This window comes from Mesoplodon mirus (genome assembly GCF_964341445.2).
Source record: "Mesoplodon mirus genome assembly, chromosome: 4".
Taxonomy (NCBI): Eukaryota; Metazoa; Chordata; class Mammalia; order Artiodactyla; family Ziphiidae; genus Mesoplodon; species Mesoplodon mirus.
In genome coordinates this window covers 54466123-54482592 of record NC_138979.1, presented here as the reverse complement: position 1 = coordinate 54482592, position 16470 = coordinate 54466123, and the positions used below count along the sequence as shown (strand labels likewise).

The window sequence follows — 16470 nt, the reverse complement described above, 5'->3', positions numbered from 1 at the left end:
GGATCAAACCCGTGTCCCCTACGTTGGCAGGTGGATTCTTAACCACTGCGCCACCAGGGAATCCCTCCCTGCAACACTTTTTCCTGACTCTTCACCTGGTGGGCTTTGCCTAAAACTTCTAATTCTTAGCCTAAAACTCACCTTCTCAAAGACACCTTCCTTCCTGACCATCCTATCATAGCACCTTGTCTCTGCACTCATTCCAATATTACTGTTACTGTTTGTTTATTGTTTCTCCCTGGTGTCCCCAACTCGGCCCCCAGACTCAGTACCAGTGAGCCAGAGACATGGTCTCTTGTCAGGGGTTTGCCACCATGGTGCCAAGCATGTAGCAGATGCTCAAAAGAAGCATTGTTGATTGAAAGACTGTATAAATTAATGGGGGAGGGGGATGTTGGGAAAAGGCTAGGGAGAGGAGGGAAGGCCTGGGAAAGAGGCAGAAAGGGAGCAGGGTTGCTGAAGGGTTACAGGAAGGCCTGCAGAGGGATAACAGCAGAAATCCTCTTCCTACCTTCAGAGTTAGACACTTCTCTCTCTCTCTCTCTCTCTGTAGACCATCATCCACCTCATTCACTTATTTGATTTTCAGCTGTTCCTGAGAAGTCTCAAATCAAGGGATTTTCATCCCCATTTATAGAGGGAGATTTGATGCACCTGACTCGTAAAACATTTGGTAGTAAACCTGCAGCTCCTTATTCCACAGCATTTCATTCAGACCTGAGTGAAGATCCAAATGAAGAAAAACAAGATCCTTGACCTGGAGACATTTATGTATTTGGGGAGATAAAACAACTTATGGAGAATATTGTCCTGTAAAGAGGAACACGTGACATGATGTACACTCCAAAGCAGTTATTACAGTCAAAGGAAAAGTTTGTTTTCTGTATACTTTAAACATTGGCCCTCTCAGTATGTGAACACTGATCTAAGTTCCAGTCTCAGATTATACGGCCCTAGCCGGGGTTTTCCGAATGCATAGGCCTGGCGTGGAGTCTGACCCAGTGCGTTTTCCACAAGGTCGCTGGTGATGCTTATGCTCCTGGTTGAGGGCCACATTGTAAACACCTGTCTCTTGACACCCACACCAGCCCCGCCAGGGAGGGGGGGGCATTCTCGCCCCACTGTACAGACGTGGAGCCTGGAGATGAGGATCAAGGACCAAGCAGAGGGCAGGAAGGGCTGGGGGCAGAGGTGTCCCCCCCCGACACGCCCCCTCTCCCGGGGCGCCTGGTCTCGGGCGCGCAGGTGGGTTGGACTGCGTCTCCGCCCTGGCTTGGCCCTCGCCTTCCACTGCCCTCACACAAAGCCCCTTTCACAGGCTCGGCTTCTACTGGGAGGCCGGCGCTGCTCCAGAGGTTTGGTTAACCCCGTTAAGAAAACAAACAGCTCCTGGGCCTCGGGCGGGCAGGGGGGCGCCGCTGGGCACAGAAGCTGGATGCTTTCCCCTCCCCGTGGGCGGGCGGAGGCGGCCTGACCTGAAACCCCATTAACCCGGGCAAGGCTGGGCCTGGACTGCTGGGATGGGGGCTGGAGTTGGCGGTTCTGGTGGCCAGGGGAACCTTTGACAACGCCCCGTGCCTCAGTGTCCTTACCTGTACCATGGGGAGTTGTGTGTAGACTAAGTGACATCATGCTTCCAAAGTGTTTGGCATGGGGCCTGGCACACAGGAAATAAACATTAGCTGAAATTCTTATTCGACTGAATTATACGAATTTGCTGTTTTTGCAGGCCAAAACTGTGGGGTTTTGCCAATTACATATGGTCCGTCCAATATATTGTTAATGATTCATCTCTGAAACAACAAAAGCAAATTCTTCTATTCCTTTTTCAGTATCCTGAGGTTACAAGGTTAGCTTAAAAACAAACAAACAAACAAACAAACGTTACTCCAACCTCTAACTCTGTGATCAGGCTTTTCCTGATTTTCTCAATATTGTGCAATCAAAAACAGGTAAGAGAATGAATTAGAAGCAGAGGTTGGTGTAAATCAGCAACCATCCTGTTCATCCTAACAGCCTCAGAGCACTTACTAACTGCTTAGTAAGTACATCTTATAAATTTGAAATAATAATAATCAAATAAAAATTTTTACGTTGTGAATATTGGACTTTGGTGCAGATGTCTCAAAAATTAGTTCTGCTGCTACAACATTTTAAATTACTGAGCTAGTCTAAATTCATCATTTTATAGATGAGGAAACTGAGGTGTGAGGAAGGGAGAAGTGGGCTGTGGAAAGGGCTGTGTTAGGAAGGCACCTCTGACAAGCATGTCCTGCCTGAGCCCTGAGAGCAAAGTCTGACCCCCCGTTAGACTGGTGCCCGGCTTCCCAAGGGACAGGTAGGCTCCAGCCAGCAGTGTCAATCCTAGGAGCCCTCCACCTCTTGCCCAGAAGACAGAGGCAGCTCAGCTGCTTCAGACAACATGATGCAGGGCCAGAGCAGGGGTAGCTGCGGAGACCACTCCAGCCACCCGGTTTCGAGGCAACAGCTTCCCGGGGAGATTTTTCTGGCGCTACAACAACTCCTAACATCCCCTAGGGTGGTATGTCAGGGCACCAACCGATTGCCCCTCTGGTGCACCCGCACCGGGGCTCAAGGAATAAAGACATGCTCAGGTACCCTCAAGTCACAGGACTTTATCATGAAGGAAGCCGTGGGACTAAGAACTAAGGACAACAGGGAAGCTGGGAGGCCTCCAGGTCTGGAATGGAGATGCACCTCCACCCGCTCTAGCCCTGGATACTGTCTGGGGTTTTGCAGCAAGTCGGGTTTTTACTCTCTGCCGTTAATGGTCCCAGCTACTCACCCAAGCTGTTCTCTGTCTTCCAGCTTCTGCTCCTGCCACACACTGAGCACATCTGGGGAGAGTATCTCACAGGGTGAGAGAAGCTCAAATGCCTACAAGGTCAGGTGGGTAGCTTCTCCTTGACAGGCCTGCTACATGGATTTGTTCAGGTCTTTAAGAAAACAACTTAGTGGGTTAGTGTCTAGGTCCTCCTTGTCCATCCCTGACTGGATTGTATGGGATATGGGGGTGCAGACAAGCCGAGTCAAGCAGATTGAGTTCAAGTCTTTGCTCTGTGGTGCGACCTTGGGCAAGCTGCTGAAGGTCTCTAAGCTTCAGTCTTTTAATGTAGATAATGACGCCCACCTGGCAGAGCCGTGGTGCTGGCTGGATAAGTTTCAAAGCCCTGAGCCCACTGGCACAGGGTAGGTGTTGAACGCATGGCAGCTCTTGGTTATTAGGTCCCGGGGTGGGATGGGACTATCGGGGCAGTCTGGACGCTGCCCTGCATGTGTTCCTAGCTGCCACGTGCCTCATCATCTTTTTCTGGTGAGGCTGCTAATGTTCCCAAGGGGAGACCTGCTACTGGGGCCCTGTGGTCATCATCACTGTCACTCATAATGGAAGAGGAAGCTGAGAGCTCTGAAGCTAGGAGGGGGCAGTCATTTGGAAACAATCGTCACATCCCTTTAGGGAAAGGTCCTATCTCAGTTTGGACAGGGTTTTTCTTTGGGTTTTTTTCTGGACCCAGAGGCTGAGCAGCTGGCTTCCTCTGAGCAGCCTCGGTGGTGGGGCTGTGGGGATTTCTGCCCCAGAGGTCTGGTCATCAGAGCCAGAGGGGCATTTCCATAACAGACAAAGGCAAAGGGGGGAGGCCTTTCTGGGGCAAGCAGTGGGGCAAGTGGCTATCACCTCCCCGCTTGCAGGCCCCACCTGGGGCACTGAGCACCGATCCTGCCAACCAGAGCAAAGCCTACTGAACCCCAAATCAGGCCTGATTTCTGGATCTCGTGAAAAACCCCAAGATCTGGGCCCATAGGCTCATAAAACAGTCATCTCCACAGCTGAAGGGCAGTCACTTCCCCCTTAGGCTGCCTTTGGAAGCGGAGGAGGGCACCTAGATGAGCAGGAACACAATCCATGATCTTAAGGAGTTCAGAGCCATGGAGGCTGATGAGATAACATTACAAACACAAGCGAGAAAGACCAGAGGTTTAGGAGGATGACAAAGTGCCATGCCAAGAGCTAGAAAGGAGGAAGGGCTCCCACCCCAGTGTGGGTCGGGGGCGGGTGAAGAGTAGATCAAAGAAAGCTTCCCAGCTACGTATAAAGTAGGCCTCAAAGGATGCACTGGATTGTTTTCCCATAATGAAAATAGCTTTATTTAATGTTTACGATTATAAAAGTAATACACAGAAATTCCAAGCAATATCAAATAGTATAAAAATTTTAAATAATGCAAAATTCCATCCCTAGAGGCAACCATAGTTAACAATTCGATCAACATCCTTCCCATATATATATAATTATAATTTTACATAAATGCAGATCATATCATACATGTAATTCTATAACTTACTTTCATTCAAAAATGAGTTTTTCTTGCCAATAAATATAGCTATATGTCATCTTCAATGACTGTGTAATATCTAATTATGTACCATAATTCATTTAATCCCTTCCTGCTGTACATTTAGATTGATTTCAAATTTTACAACTGTAAACAATGCTATGATGGGCCTCTTTGCATAGTCTTCTTCATGGACTTGGTTTCTAGAGGTGTCTATGGGAATCCCCAGTGAATGTTCTGACACATTAACCAATGCCCTCATCGCTATTTATTCACATTCATCCACAATACTGAAGGCTGGCTGTTTCAGACAGGTGTAATTCTGAGATTGAAGGGAGGGATGGGGGCTGAGATAGGGTGCTTCAGGAACAAAGCCCAATATTAATAAAGGCTTCTTAGGCCACACAGAGTGAGGAAGGAAGGAGCATATGTGGAATCTGTTTCCATGAGGTATGCGTACCGCTGTGAAGGACTAGGAGATAAATAGGAAAAGGCGAGCTGGGGTCCTCTCACAGAAGGCTGTGAAGGCCAGGTGGCAGAGCCTACAGCTGGAGATCACTCAACAGTTATCTATTGATATTTGGCACCTATTTTAAGCCCAGATCTTTTCAGGGGCCATGGGGTGATAAAGATGCTCCACTTCGGAGAGTTTATTGTCTAATTTTTTTTATGCCTTAAATTGCTTTTTGTGCTTCAGTCACCTGCCTCCTCTCAATCTATCCCTTGTAGCAGTTGAGCTCCATTGATACTCTAAGGCCCAAATCAAATATTACAGAATTTTTATTGTTTGGCAGAGAGAGCCAACATTAAACCACACAAGTGGTGTCACAAGACATTGGCAGATGTCACACCAACCCCGGGGCCAGAAGACAGGGATAAGCTGTTCTAGTGCATTTCTAACTCTGAGCTCAGGCCTTCCTCTTCCCCAGTGTGGAGCTGAGAATCTTAGCCAGTGACTCTGAAGACCGGGTGTCCGGTTCAGTCATGTGGCAACTGCAGCAAAGTGTGTCCTTCCTTGCTGCAGGAGGGATCACCATTCTCTTCCCCTTCCCCTCCTCCCAACCCCCAGGCTGATGGAACTGGTGGGGAAAATCCCATCACCTTAGGGCCTGCTGTCCCTCAGAATCCATGGTCTTCAATCCCATGTGGGCCCTAAGCATGCTCAGCAAAGGACACTCCTTCCATCACCATGTTCCCTCCTCAACCAGTTCCTGGCCCCATCTTTAGATTTCCATTATCTTCTCATGCTTTTAAAAATTTGAGCTGCACAGGCTTTCTTTATTTTCTTTAGCGTTCTCAGCTACAGGTGCATTCACAATGAAAAGCATCTGGAAAGAGCTTAATGTTACAAATATCTATGTGTGACGCTTCCAATCATTTCTACTTCTTGCATTTGTTCTGTCACTGACAACTCATCCTCGTTGGGGTCCCTCCAGCTCTAAGCCCTCACCTTCAGGACTCCAGAGCCCAGAGATTCATGGGGTAAATAACCCAAGGGGAAGCAGGAGAAGTAAGACTCATCTCCACACCTCTTCTCTAAACCACTTGACTCAAAATAGGTAAACTAGATATTCCTATCCGAGAGCATTTTAATTCTTCCCCAGCCACACCCAGCAGCGAGGCTCCCTGCTCTGTGCATTTTTGCATTTACTCCCAGACAGGGCTGATGGCTATTCCCTTTATCTCCCCTGAATTTTATTAACATGCTAGGTCTGACCCACCTTTAAATAAAACAAAGCCAGCTTTCACTCTGGATCTCCCGCATCTCTCAGCACAGTCCTCCTTTCCCGTGTAGAGGAGCCTCTGACACGGGCAGCACTTGCTGTACCCACTGCTTTCCTGCCAATCTGCTCCAAACCCATGTGGCCTCCTGTATTACCTATGTCATGAAAGGCTTCACCGTCTACCCTGAAATCCAAGCCAGAAGCCGGCGGCTCATGCCAGCCACCACGCTCTCCCTCGGGCCTCTCATCAGATCGGTGGCCAGACCACAGTGGCTCTTCGCCAGCTCCTCCACCTCTCTCTGAGCTCCAGCACCAGTACTACGACCCTCCTCGGCACTCTGGCAGGCTCTCCTTGCCTCCAGTCTCATACCTTCTGATATGTCTACATCACAAATGTGACCATGTTATTTCCTGCTTAAGTCCCTCCAGGAGCTCCCCACATTTGCAGGATAATGTTCAAAGTGCCCCACAGGTCACAGGCACTGTGTGATCCGGCTCTTGCTCATCACTCTCCGTGGGCCATCCACTAACTTAACTCTGCCCACATCGAGCTGCTTGCATTTCCCTACATGTGCCCACCTCCCACTACACGACACAGGGAGGCAGAATGGTCCCAGCAGAAGCAGCAAACACCTCTTCACCTTTAAGACAGCTCAAGCATCCCCTTCTCCAGTTTCTTTCTCCCGAGTTCCCAGGTGGAATGACTCCACCTTCGTGGCACTATCCCCCCCATACAGCCCAGTACACTTAACCTGCTATTGGCCTTCTTAATTTCCATGTCTGCAAGCTCTGCACAGAAATGCACAGGCCCAAAAGACAGCTGGCCCTATCAGCCTCGGGATAGGAGGCCGAGGAGGAAGTTCTGAAACCAGAAGGGAGCCCATCCCAAGGAAATAATAAAAACAGACTTACATCAAGATGATCACTGGATGGAACATAACAAAGCAAGGAGAAAGTTTTAAAATTCAGTTTGGAGAAAAGAGTTACAAATATGGAAAGGGAGAAGCTAAGAGTAAACTTTATGGGGCTAGACTGAAAATATCAGTGTGGATTCATGATTTCTAATATCTAATTCTTTATATCATCTATCTCCATCTCTCTCAGTATTTCCATATATATATATTTTTGATGTTGGGGGTAGGAGTTTATTAATTAATTTATTTATTTTTGCTGTGTTGGGTCTTCGTTTCTGTGCGAGGGCTTTCTCTAGTTGTGGCAAGCAGGGCCCACTCTTCATCGCGGTGCGCGGGCCTCTCTCACTGTCACAGCCTCTTGCTGTGGAGCACAGGCTCCAGACGCGCAGGCTCAGTAGTTGTGGCTCACGGGCCCAGTTGCTCCGCGGCATGTGGGATCTTCCCAGACCAGGGCTCGAACCCATGCCCCCTGCATTAGCAGGCAGATTCTCAACCACTGCGCCACCAGGGAAGCCCCTCCATATATTTTTATCTGTAGCTATTTCCTTGCTCTGTCTGCCAAGAGCCTAGAAGCAATGACATTCCAGTAGCAATGGGCACACTCAGCACCCAGCTCTTGGTTTCTAAATATCATTCTCCATTAAAAGGAATCAAGACTCCCTGGAGAAATGGCTGATTCCAGGGTTGGGGCAGGGAAGATACAAGATAAGCCTGAAACATCTTGTTAAGCCAGAAAGTAAGAAAGTGTTAAAAAAAAAAAAAAAAATGAAGGGGATATGTTAAAAAGACACAAGAGCCTGCTAGAAATCTGGGACAGTTTGAGAATCAAAACAAATTAAAGCAATGGCTTGCAACTTTGACTAAATAGGAATCCATTGATCTGTACTTATAAACAAGTAGATTAATAAATAGGGAGGAAAAATGCTGTTCTTTAGAAGTAGAATGCCAAACAATAAATGTAGAAGAAACTATGGAGTTAGAAAATCACACTGGATGAGGAACAAAATATTTACATGATATCAAAGTATCTCCCCACAAATAACTTGTTAATTACAAAAGGGAAAAGAGTAAATTTAAAAAGGGAAACCTGGCAGACATCAGTTTAACCAAGAGATCAGAGCTAATGTCAGAATTAACGGGACCAACTAACATCACATGCCAACTTAAGATGCACTGAGGATATGTCACTTCTGTGATGTTCTTGCCCAACATACAAAAACATTACTAATCTAGTCATGTGGAACCATGAGACCAATCCAAGTTGAGGAACATTCTACAAAATACCTGACTGTATTCTTCAAAAATGCCAAGGTAATAAAAGGCAAGGAAAGGCTCAAGAAGTCTGGATTAAAAGAGACACATGTAATCATGTGTCACAACTAAATGTAGCACATGATCCTGCACCAGGAATCACTATGAAGGACATTACTGGGACAGCTGACACAATTTAAATAGAGAGCACGTGCTAGATTAACAGTATTTTATCAGTGTTATACTTCCTGTTTTTGATAAGTGGTTATGGTTACGAATTATGAGAGGATGTCCTTATTCTTAAGGAAAGGCATACTGAAGTTTTGGGGTAAAGGGGTACAATGCCTGCAACTTACTCTCAAATGATTCAGAAAATCCAACATGTAAATACAGATAAAGCAAAATCGTAAGTCATAAAGCAAATGGGATAAAAATGTAAACACTTGGTAAATGTGGGTAAAGGATATATGGGAGTTCCTGTAACTTTTCTGTAAGTTTAAAATCGTATTAAAATTTTAAAAGTTACCAAACAAACCAGGAATCCAACAGCAAGGGATGAGTCAGAATTATGGTACAGTCACTCTATGGAAGCCTTAAAATTACACAGCCTTACAAATAAAGTCTGTGAAGATAGATAACAAATTAGAAAAAATGCTTATAACTTATACAGTGTTGAATGATAAAAGCAGGATACAAAATATTTTGTGTGTATATTATTACAACTAAGCAGAGTAAGCATATAAGTAGGACTGGAAGGATAAAATCAAAGGTGGTAATAAGGGTATTAGGGGAAGCTGATTCACTGTTATACAGCAGAAACTAACACACCATTGTAAATCAATTATACTCCAATAAAGATATTTTTTAAAAAAAAAGGATATTAGCAGGGAGGGAGAGATTGAGTGACTTTTTCTAAAAAAAAAAAAAAAAAAAAAAATCCACATATTGAAAAAGTACTTGCCGGCACCGGCACTCCCCGTCAGGCTGGTGGACTGGAGATCAGCGCTGCTTGCTGTTTACTGCCGGTTCCTGCCTCACGCTGCCCTCCCCAAAGGTTGACATTGCCCCCACAAGAACTGAGAGAGCCGGGCATCTCTGCAGCTGGTAGGGCTGGGAGTGGGGAGGTTCCCGCGTGCAGGCAGCCTGCCAGCCTGTCCCACAGAGCAGCTTCACAGTGTGCTCTGACCAGCAAGCTTAGCGGCTGCGGACAGCTGAGGGGAAGCCTGGCACGGGTGCATCCAAGACCGGGCCTCCCTGGCCAGGCCAGCACAGAGACCCCTTTGAACGCCCTCGGCTTGTGCTGACCACACTCGGGCCTCTTGCCGGCATGCTCCCTCCTGGGCACAGACAGTGAAGCTTCTTGGAACTCTGAAGGTTTAGGAATTCTGGGATGACTTTATCTAGAGGCAGAGTGCCTGGTTCTGTTGTCAGTGGGATAAAGTGCTAAGTCCTTATCAGTCCTTTACATTTTTAACATGGACCAGTCTATTGAGGACATGCTTTGACGGGCGGCAAAAAGATGTTCAGAATGCAAGGCTTTGCGATCAGAAAGCAAGACTCTCAGAGAACCCTGGGCAGCTGAGGGAAACAGGGCAGGAATAAAAGTGAAAGCTGGCCTCCCCTGCAGGAGAATTGCTTTTGTCCCTCTTATTATAAGAGATGTGTTTAAAACTCCTTCCCTAAAGAAGTAGGAGTAAGAGTTAAATAGATTAAGAGACCCTCAGAACAGGTAGCTGAGGTAGACAGAGAAAAGGAAATTCCAGATCCATAAGGAAGCAGGAGCAGAAGCCTGTGAACTCCTGTGGAGAGGAAGTAACTATACCTGGCTATACCTGGGCATTTCTTGGTTAGGAGTATTCCAGACCTGCTTCCCAACTGCTCCCCAGCCTAAAGCAAAAAGCACCACCATTCTGAGTCATGTGACCTGATTTTAAAGTATTTTATTACATAATCTTTTCATGGCACCATCAGGAGTAACAGAAAATGTTATTCCCAGTTCTTAACCACATCCTGAAAAATATACATTTGTATTTATATATTTATATCAATACTCCACACCTATCCCATAATTCCACCACCTAGTATAGGTTTTTTGCTTAAAGCAAGAAACTATTCTCTCAGGTAAGAAAATATATATGGAAGCTAAATGAAGGACTGGTTAGAGTGACTGGCGACAGCTTGGCCATGGGGGCAGGGAGGAAGGGGTGAAGTCCAGGCTAGGCAGGATGCATCACTGGGGTCCAGCAGAGGTGGAGGAGGACAGTGTATAAAAAGGCAGCGTCAGGCAGATGGGCTCTGGTGTCCTTGGTCCATTAGGAGATGGCCTTTGCCTCAGGAAGGAAGGCTTCCCAGTACTTTGCCAGCTGCAAAGAAGTGGGGTCAGTAAGCAAGTGCCCCCATTTAGTGGCAGAGCCTGAGCCTGGAATGGGAACAAGCACAGTGCCAGGGCACTCTCCCAAGTGCCTCAGCCACCCACAGGGAGGCCTGGGCTAAGGCCAAGCTGAGGAAATGGCTTCGCTGACAGTGGACCTTGGGACAGACTGGCCAGCCAGCCACACTGCCCTTACCTTTCTAGACTGAGGGAAGCATCAAGTGCAAGGGCAATATCTGAAGACAGTCCTGGTTCTACCCTGGAGGAAGTACCCCCATGGGGGCCACAGCTTGGCTCAGCTCAGTCAGCATCTCACAGGCAGCCACTGTTTCACATACTGATTGGGGCCTCAGCCTCAAGAGGGTTAGGTGGTATCACGGGGTTATAGGGAGAGGAGAGTTGGGGTTTGTTCTTAAAAACTAACTCATTGTAGGATTAGGGCAATCCTGCTTAGCAAGAGACCCTACTGGATGTGCCACGTTAGAGAACCAGGACCTACTTTCAAGTATTGATTAAGCAGGGCCCAGCCCCTCTGAAGCAGGGCCAGATCATCTTGTCACCAAAGCCACAAGTAGGCAGCTGGCCTTCGGAGCAAGCAGGAGAGGATGAAAGCCATGCATAAGTTACATACCTGCTGCTGTGAATACAGGAGTGTCTCAAGGTACTTGATCACGTGGTTTTTGAAGTCCTTGGATTTCTCTTTCTAAAGGAGACAGGATTCTACACTGACCATCCAGACAGTTGCTCCTTCCCCTCTTGATAGGGTGCTGATGTTTTTTGCTGACCAAGGCTGAGCACAGCCTCAGAAAGTAGAGGCAGCAGTTGGATTGGCTATAATTTCCAGCCAAATAGCCTCTTGCAAGGTTTTCTTGAATGGTGGCAGGGTGGGGAAGGCGGGTAGAGGGTTTATGACAGCTGCAAGCTTTATTCTGTGCTCTGGTCCAGCAACAAGTGTAGGATAGACACTTTGCCTCAGGAACAAACACACAAACATGAACACACACACACACACACACACACAGAAGGCCACGCCTGTTCACAACAGCTGCCAAGTCACTGGCAAAGCCATCTGTCTCCTTACTCAGTAGAGACTTGGACAAAACCAACAATGTTACTAAACCAGGCACTGCACACTTGTGAGAAGTAGGATCTTCTATCTCACCTCAAACCGTATCACTTCTTTTCGGACCACAGTTGAAATCCTTTCAAAGTCCCTTTCATACTGAGTCACCCGAGACTCCCACTGGGAAGAAAAGGAAAGAAAGGATCATTTAATATATTATGGTATTAAGTCTTTACCTTTGAATAGAAATTCTGTATCTGAGACCTCAATTAGCATTTGTCTGTCCCTCTGGGTAAGATTAGATATGCAGATTCAGCACATAAGCCAGAGTCCAGTAGAAGGCCATCTTTCAGGCTGGCTGGGAAAGAGATGCCGTGTGCCTCAGGCCAAGCCTGGTTCCTAAGAAAGCTCTGGTACCCCAGAGGCTCTGGTTTAGGTACTCACCAGCAAAGCTGGGAGCCCCAGAGAGCTGAATTTAGTTCTCACCCGGGGGGCACATCTGAATCATCTTGGAGCTTTTCAAAGACCCAGCCAGGACTGCTCCTGCAGAGATTCTAATTTGGCAAGTTTGAGTGGAACAGGAAAGGAGAAGGAGGGCCAGGTCTCAGGGCAAGCCTGTTTCATTCTCAGAGGCTTCCCCAGCAGCTGTCCTTTAGACTCAATCAGTTCTCTTGCCTGCTGTGGGGTTCTAAGCATCTGGGTGGGATGGGACCCAGGCTCATTCAGGAGCCAGCAGAACACCCCTGCTGGGCTGCCTTGGGGGCCTCACCTCTACGATCTCATCCTTGGCCTGTTGCAGCTTGTCAGGCTTGTTGGCCCACAGCAGCCGAGCCTCAGCCTCCCGCTTCTTCTGCAGTGTGGTTTGAGCATCCTGCCAGCGCTGCCACATCTTCATGCGCTGGTCAAAGGCGGCCTGTGAAGGTGGAGGTTGGGGAAGAGCACAACCAGCCCTTCAGGAGCTCTGCTGGCTCTGCCTTGGGGGGCCCTCCCAGCAGCTGTGCTAGGGAAGGACCAAGCAAGGGCAGGTTCTGCAGCCACGTGTTAGTGCCCAGCTGGAAGTTTAACATCCAAAAGCACAAGCTTGGGTAAGACTCCTCTCCAAGGATCCAGTGGGCCAGCGCCATGCTGCTTCATGCTACTCCCAAGGCTGGAGGGCTGGGAGCACAGTAGGTGGCCTGATGCCAGTGCCCAGTCCTATGGCTTTTGAACTGCCTCTCTCAGATCAGTCAGTTCATGAGTCTACACACTTTCCCTGAGTGTCTGCCATGTGCCAGGAGCTAAGAATACAATGGGGAATGAAACACATGGGCCTACTTTCATGGAGCTTGTAATCTACCAGGAAAGGCTGACACTGTATTACTAATTGCCAATAAGTAATTATAAGTATGCAGAGTACAGAGAAAATAAGCACAGTACTGTAATAAAACTGGGGATCTAGCTTAGCCTGGGAGATACATCAGGGAAGGCCAACCTAAGGAAGCAAACTTTAAACTGATACCCAAACAACATACAGGCTTAGCTTAACAGATCTCCCCACCCCTGCCCAGCTTAACAGATCTTTAAATAAACACTTAAACCTACCACAGGGACACACTGCTTTCATCTCATCCATACATTCAACTGTTCTAGGCCATCAAGGCCCCCAAGAAGCTCTCCAAAGTCCACTTGCTGGTTTTCCATGTTTCTAGTTCCTTGACCACAATCAGCATTTCCAGAGGATAGCTGTTTGGCCTAACAAAACCATCCTGCACCACCACTGGCTTTGTAGGCTTCAAGAGGCCTGGATGAAAGACCTGTGTCTGGGGCAGCCTCCCAGCCCTGCTCCTTTTGCTCCCCTTCCCTACAAGAGCTCCCTGGATGTTTTCTAGGCCTCCTTAGTGCGGGCCTTTGCCAAGACTTGAATCTTAGGGAGTGAAATGACACCAAAGTTACCTTCCCCCGCATTGTCACTGCTGCTCACCTCAATTTCTAAACAGCGGAATGTCAAAGGATTAGGTAAAGGGTGACCTCAAATCCAACCTAATCCCCTGGGCTAACTATGGTACAGCTGCAGGTTCAGCAGAAAAGAAACATCTGTTCATCTCTCCAACCCCACGGCTAGCTCATGATTATGAGGAGGGCAGGTGAGGGGTCTCTGAAAAAAGACCAGCTTGCAGTTCTGTGCTCTAAGGCGAGCTGCCCCAGCTAGGCCTCCCTCACCCCTGTCCATACAGGCTCACCTGGCTTGAAGGTCATATCCAAGTGCTGAGCTCTCCAGAGACCCCAAACAATACTGCTCTCTGAAAGCTTCCCCAGAGAGAACCCTTCCCTGGGACGGCTCTCCAGTCTAAGTAGTCTGACCAGTTCCAAGAATTCCCAAGCAGGTTATTTTTTCAGCCTCTTATCACTCTGGAGTTAGCAGCAAACCAAATAGCAAGGGGAGAGGACAATGAGCAATCTCACAGGCTATATTAAGCACCTCTGCCACGGAGGAAATGAGAGTCCTGGGTGCAGCTTGGCTCTTGACAATACAGGAGCTCTCTGGCGAGGGCGAGGTTGGGGATAGGGAGTGGGGGTGGTTCTGTTCCAACTCAGAGGCTCATACATTCTGGTCCCAACCTGGGTCGGGCAGACTCAGGCCCTTTTAGGGCAGGCGCCAGGCTCCCTCTTGGCTCTTTCCTCTGTCTCAGGGAGGCCATGTGAGAGCTAATATCACTGCCCGGTGAAGCTTCCTTGGCCACTCTGAAAGGTCAGGGGAAAACAGAGTGCCCTGGTCACCAGAAGAGAAGGTGAGGTACTCGACCTGAGGGGCAGGCTGCAGTGTTGCTACCGGTGTGGTCAGCAAAGCTCACAGAGGGCTCTGGTGACAAGCTCTCTCGGCCCCCTGGCCACACTCCTCCATGCAGCCAGCGCCAAGCCAGTTCTGTGTAGTTACCTGACTGCCCACATTGGAGGGACAAGTGGAAGCCAGCAAGAGCTCTTACCAATTGTTATAAAGCAGAAACTAATAAAAAATAAATAAAAATAAAAATAAAAATAAAAGAGCTCTTACCAGGGCAAAGCCGCTGCTTACTGTTAAGGAGGCAAAGACCAAAGGACTGAGGAAGTCACTGCTCCAGGGGGACAAGACCGCAGGTCTGTAATAAGCCTTGCTTGAAGAAAGGAGTATAGAGGATACTGTCCAGCTTCAACAATAAGGAGGGCCCTACTTGGAAATTCAAGAGTGGTCCAAATTCATTTAAAAAACTGGCCGTGGGCCTCAATGTGACTCAGTGATAACTAAGAGTTTAATGGACTTTTTGGTTCACGAGACACCTTCTGAGAGTAGAAAAAATTATTTCAAGCTATACTGGATGAAACTATCTTGGGAACGGGAAGAGCAAAGGAAAAGACAAATTAAATCAAGTGGAGGAGAAAGAGGAAAGGAATGAGACGCTTACGCGGACTATGGCCAGGAGGCGAATATAGTCACTCAGGAGCTCAGCAAGGAGGAAGAAGTCATTGTTGGCTTGTTCCTGGTGGAGCTGCTCGATCTTTTCTTCCACCTCAGCCAGCTGGGAGAGTGCCCGTGACAATGCTGTGTTGTCCTCAGAGCTCCCGAGCATGGCGAGACTCTTTGCAAACTGGGATGTGTTCAGCGCTAGCTCTGGAAGGAGGAAGACAGCAGAGGCCTCTGATCTCCCAAGGAAAAGGGACAAGTCGGCTGGCACTGCAATGGATGCCTTAGCAATGCTGGCCCCCGCATGTCTGGCAACTGTGGGCTCTGCAACCTAGTCACTTACACCACAGCTAACCGTATTCAGAAAGTGAGGGCAATGCAGCTCGGTCACGTGAGCAGGGAGAGTTAACTGCTGTCCTTAGTTTCCCTAGGTTAGGCTTACTTGGAAGAAGCAGCTCCAATATTCCTGGAGAACCAGGGGCCATTAATAAAAACAGGCCAATGGCATGATTCTGATTTTTATGTTAGAGCTTGTGGTAAGCAGCCTTCTGCAAGAGTGAGTGTATGCACACTGCATAGTTTTGCATGCGCCAGAGCAGGACAACTTTGTTGTATTTTAAGCTTTGGTTCACTCTCCCCGCCCCCGCTCCCCATCTCTTTAAAAATGTAAAAACCATTCCCAGCCCAGAGCAATAGGCCCATGGCCAGATACAGCCCATGGGCTGGGTCATATTTTGCCAACCCTTACATTGCCTTCATTCTAATGGTTTTCTGCCTGTTTAGAGTTCTGATTATCAGCACGTTTAAGGCAGAAAAGGAAAGCATTCAAACTTGGCAAATTTCACTAGCTCTTAAGTAAATCTCACCAAAGAAAGGTGAAGAAGGGTTAAGAGACATATATGGTTTCCCGCATTTACATATTGCTCGTTGGACCATGTAGCTAAGGCATGTAACATCATTTTGGATACAAGCCAACTCAAATGCCACCAACAGAAGCCTATATCCCAGGTCAAGCTGTAACTGGGATGGCTTCCCTGTACCTCTCCCAGGTAAAGAGTACAATGTCCTCAGTGGTGGAGTCATGTTTCTTGCCAGAAGATGCAGGGCATATCTTTTCGATAAGAACATCAAGGACCAGGTGGGCTGAGAATTTCAACTTGAATGGCTGAGAGGCTTGGGAACAGCATACCCTCCCATCTCCAGCTCACTGGAGACATCAGTTTCCCCCAGTTCCAAGTGCATTTCGGAGGTTTGTTACCTTTCCTGTGGTTGACTAGAGTTTCTACAACGGCATGCAGTTTCCGTAAGCGCTGTTCCTCACACTCTACCTCCTGGAGCTTCTCCTCAAACCACTGAAACACACAGGCCCAGAGC

At 47.9% G+C, this 16470-nt stretch overlaps 1 protein-coding gene across 1 annotated transcript in view; it reads right to left on the bottom strand.

Moving 5' to 3' along the window:
• Positions 1 to 10169: 10169 nt before the first annotated feature.
• SNX1 (sorting nexin 1) overlaps positions 10170 to 16470 on the bottom strand; it is a 36493-nt gene continuing 30192 nt past the window's right edge. The window contains exons 10-15 of the mRNA XM_082616869.1: positions 16355 to 16448; positions 15098 to 15303; positions 12448 to 12591; positions 11778 to 11858; positions 11247 to 11318; positions 10170 to 10607 (exon numbers count right to left, since the gene is read on the bottom strand). Coding sequence (XP_082472995.1) covers positions 10557 to 10607; positions 11247 to 11318; positions 11778 to 11858; positions 12448 to 12591; positions 15098 to 15303; positions 16355 to 16448 — 648 coding nt within the window. The 3' untranslated portion in view covers positions 10170 to 10556. The remainder of the gene's footprint in view (positions 10608 to 11246; positions 11319 to 11777; positions 11859 to 12447; positions 12592 to 15097; positions 15304 to 16354; positions 16449 to 16470) is intronic.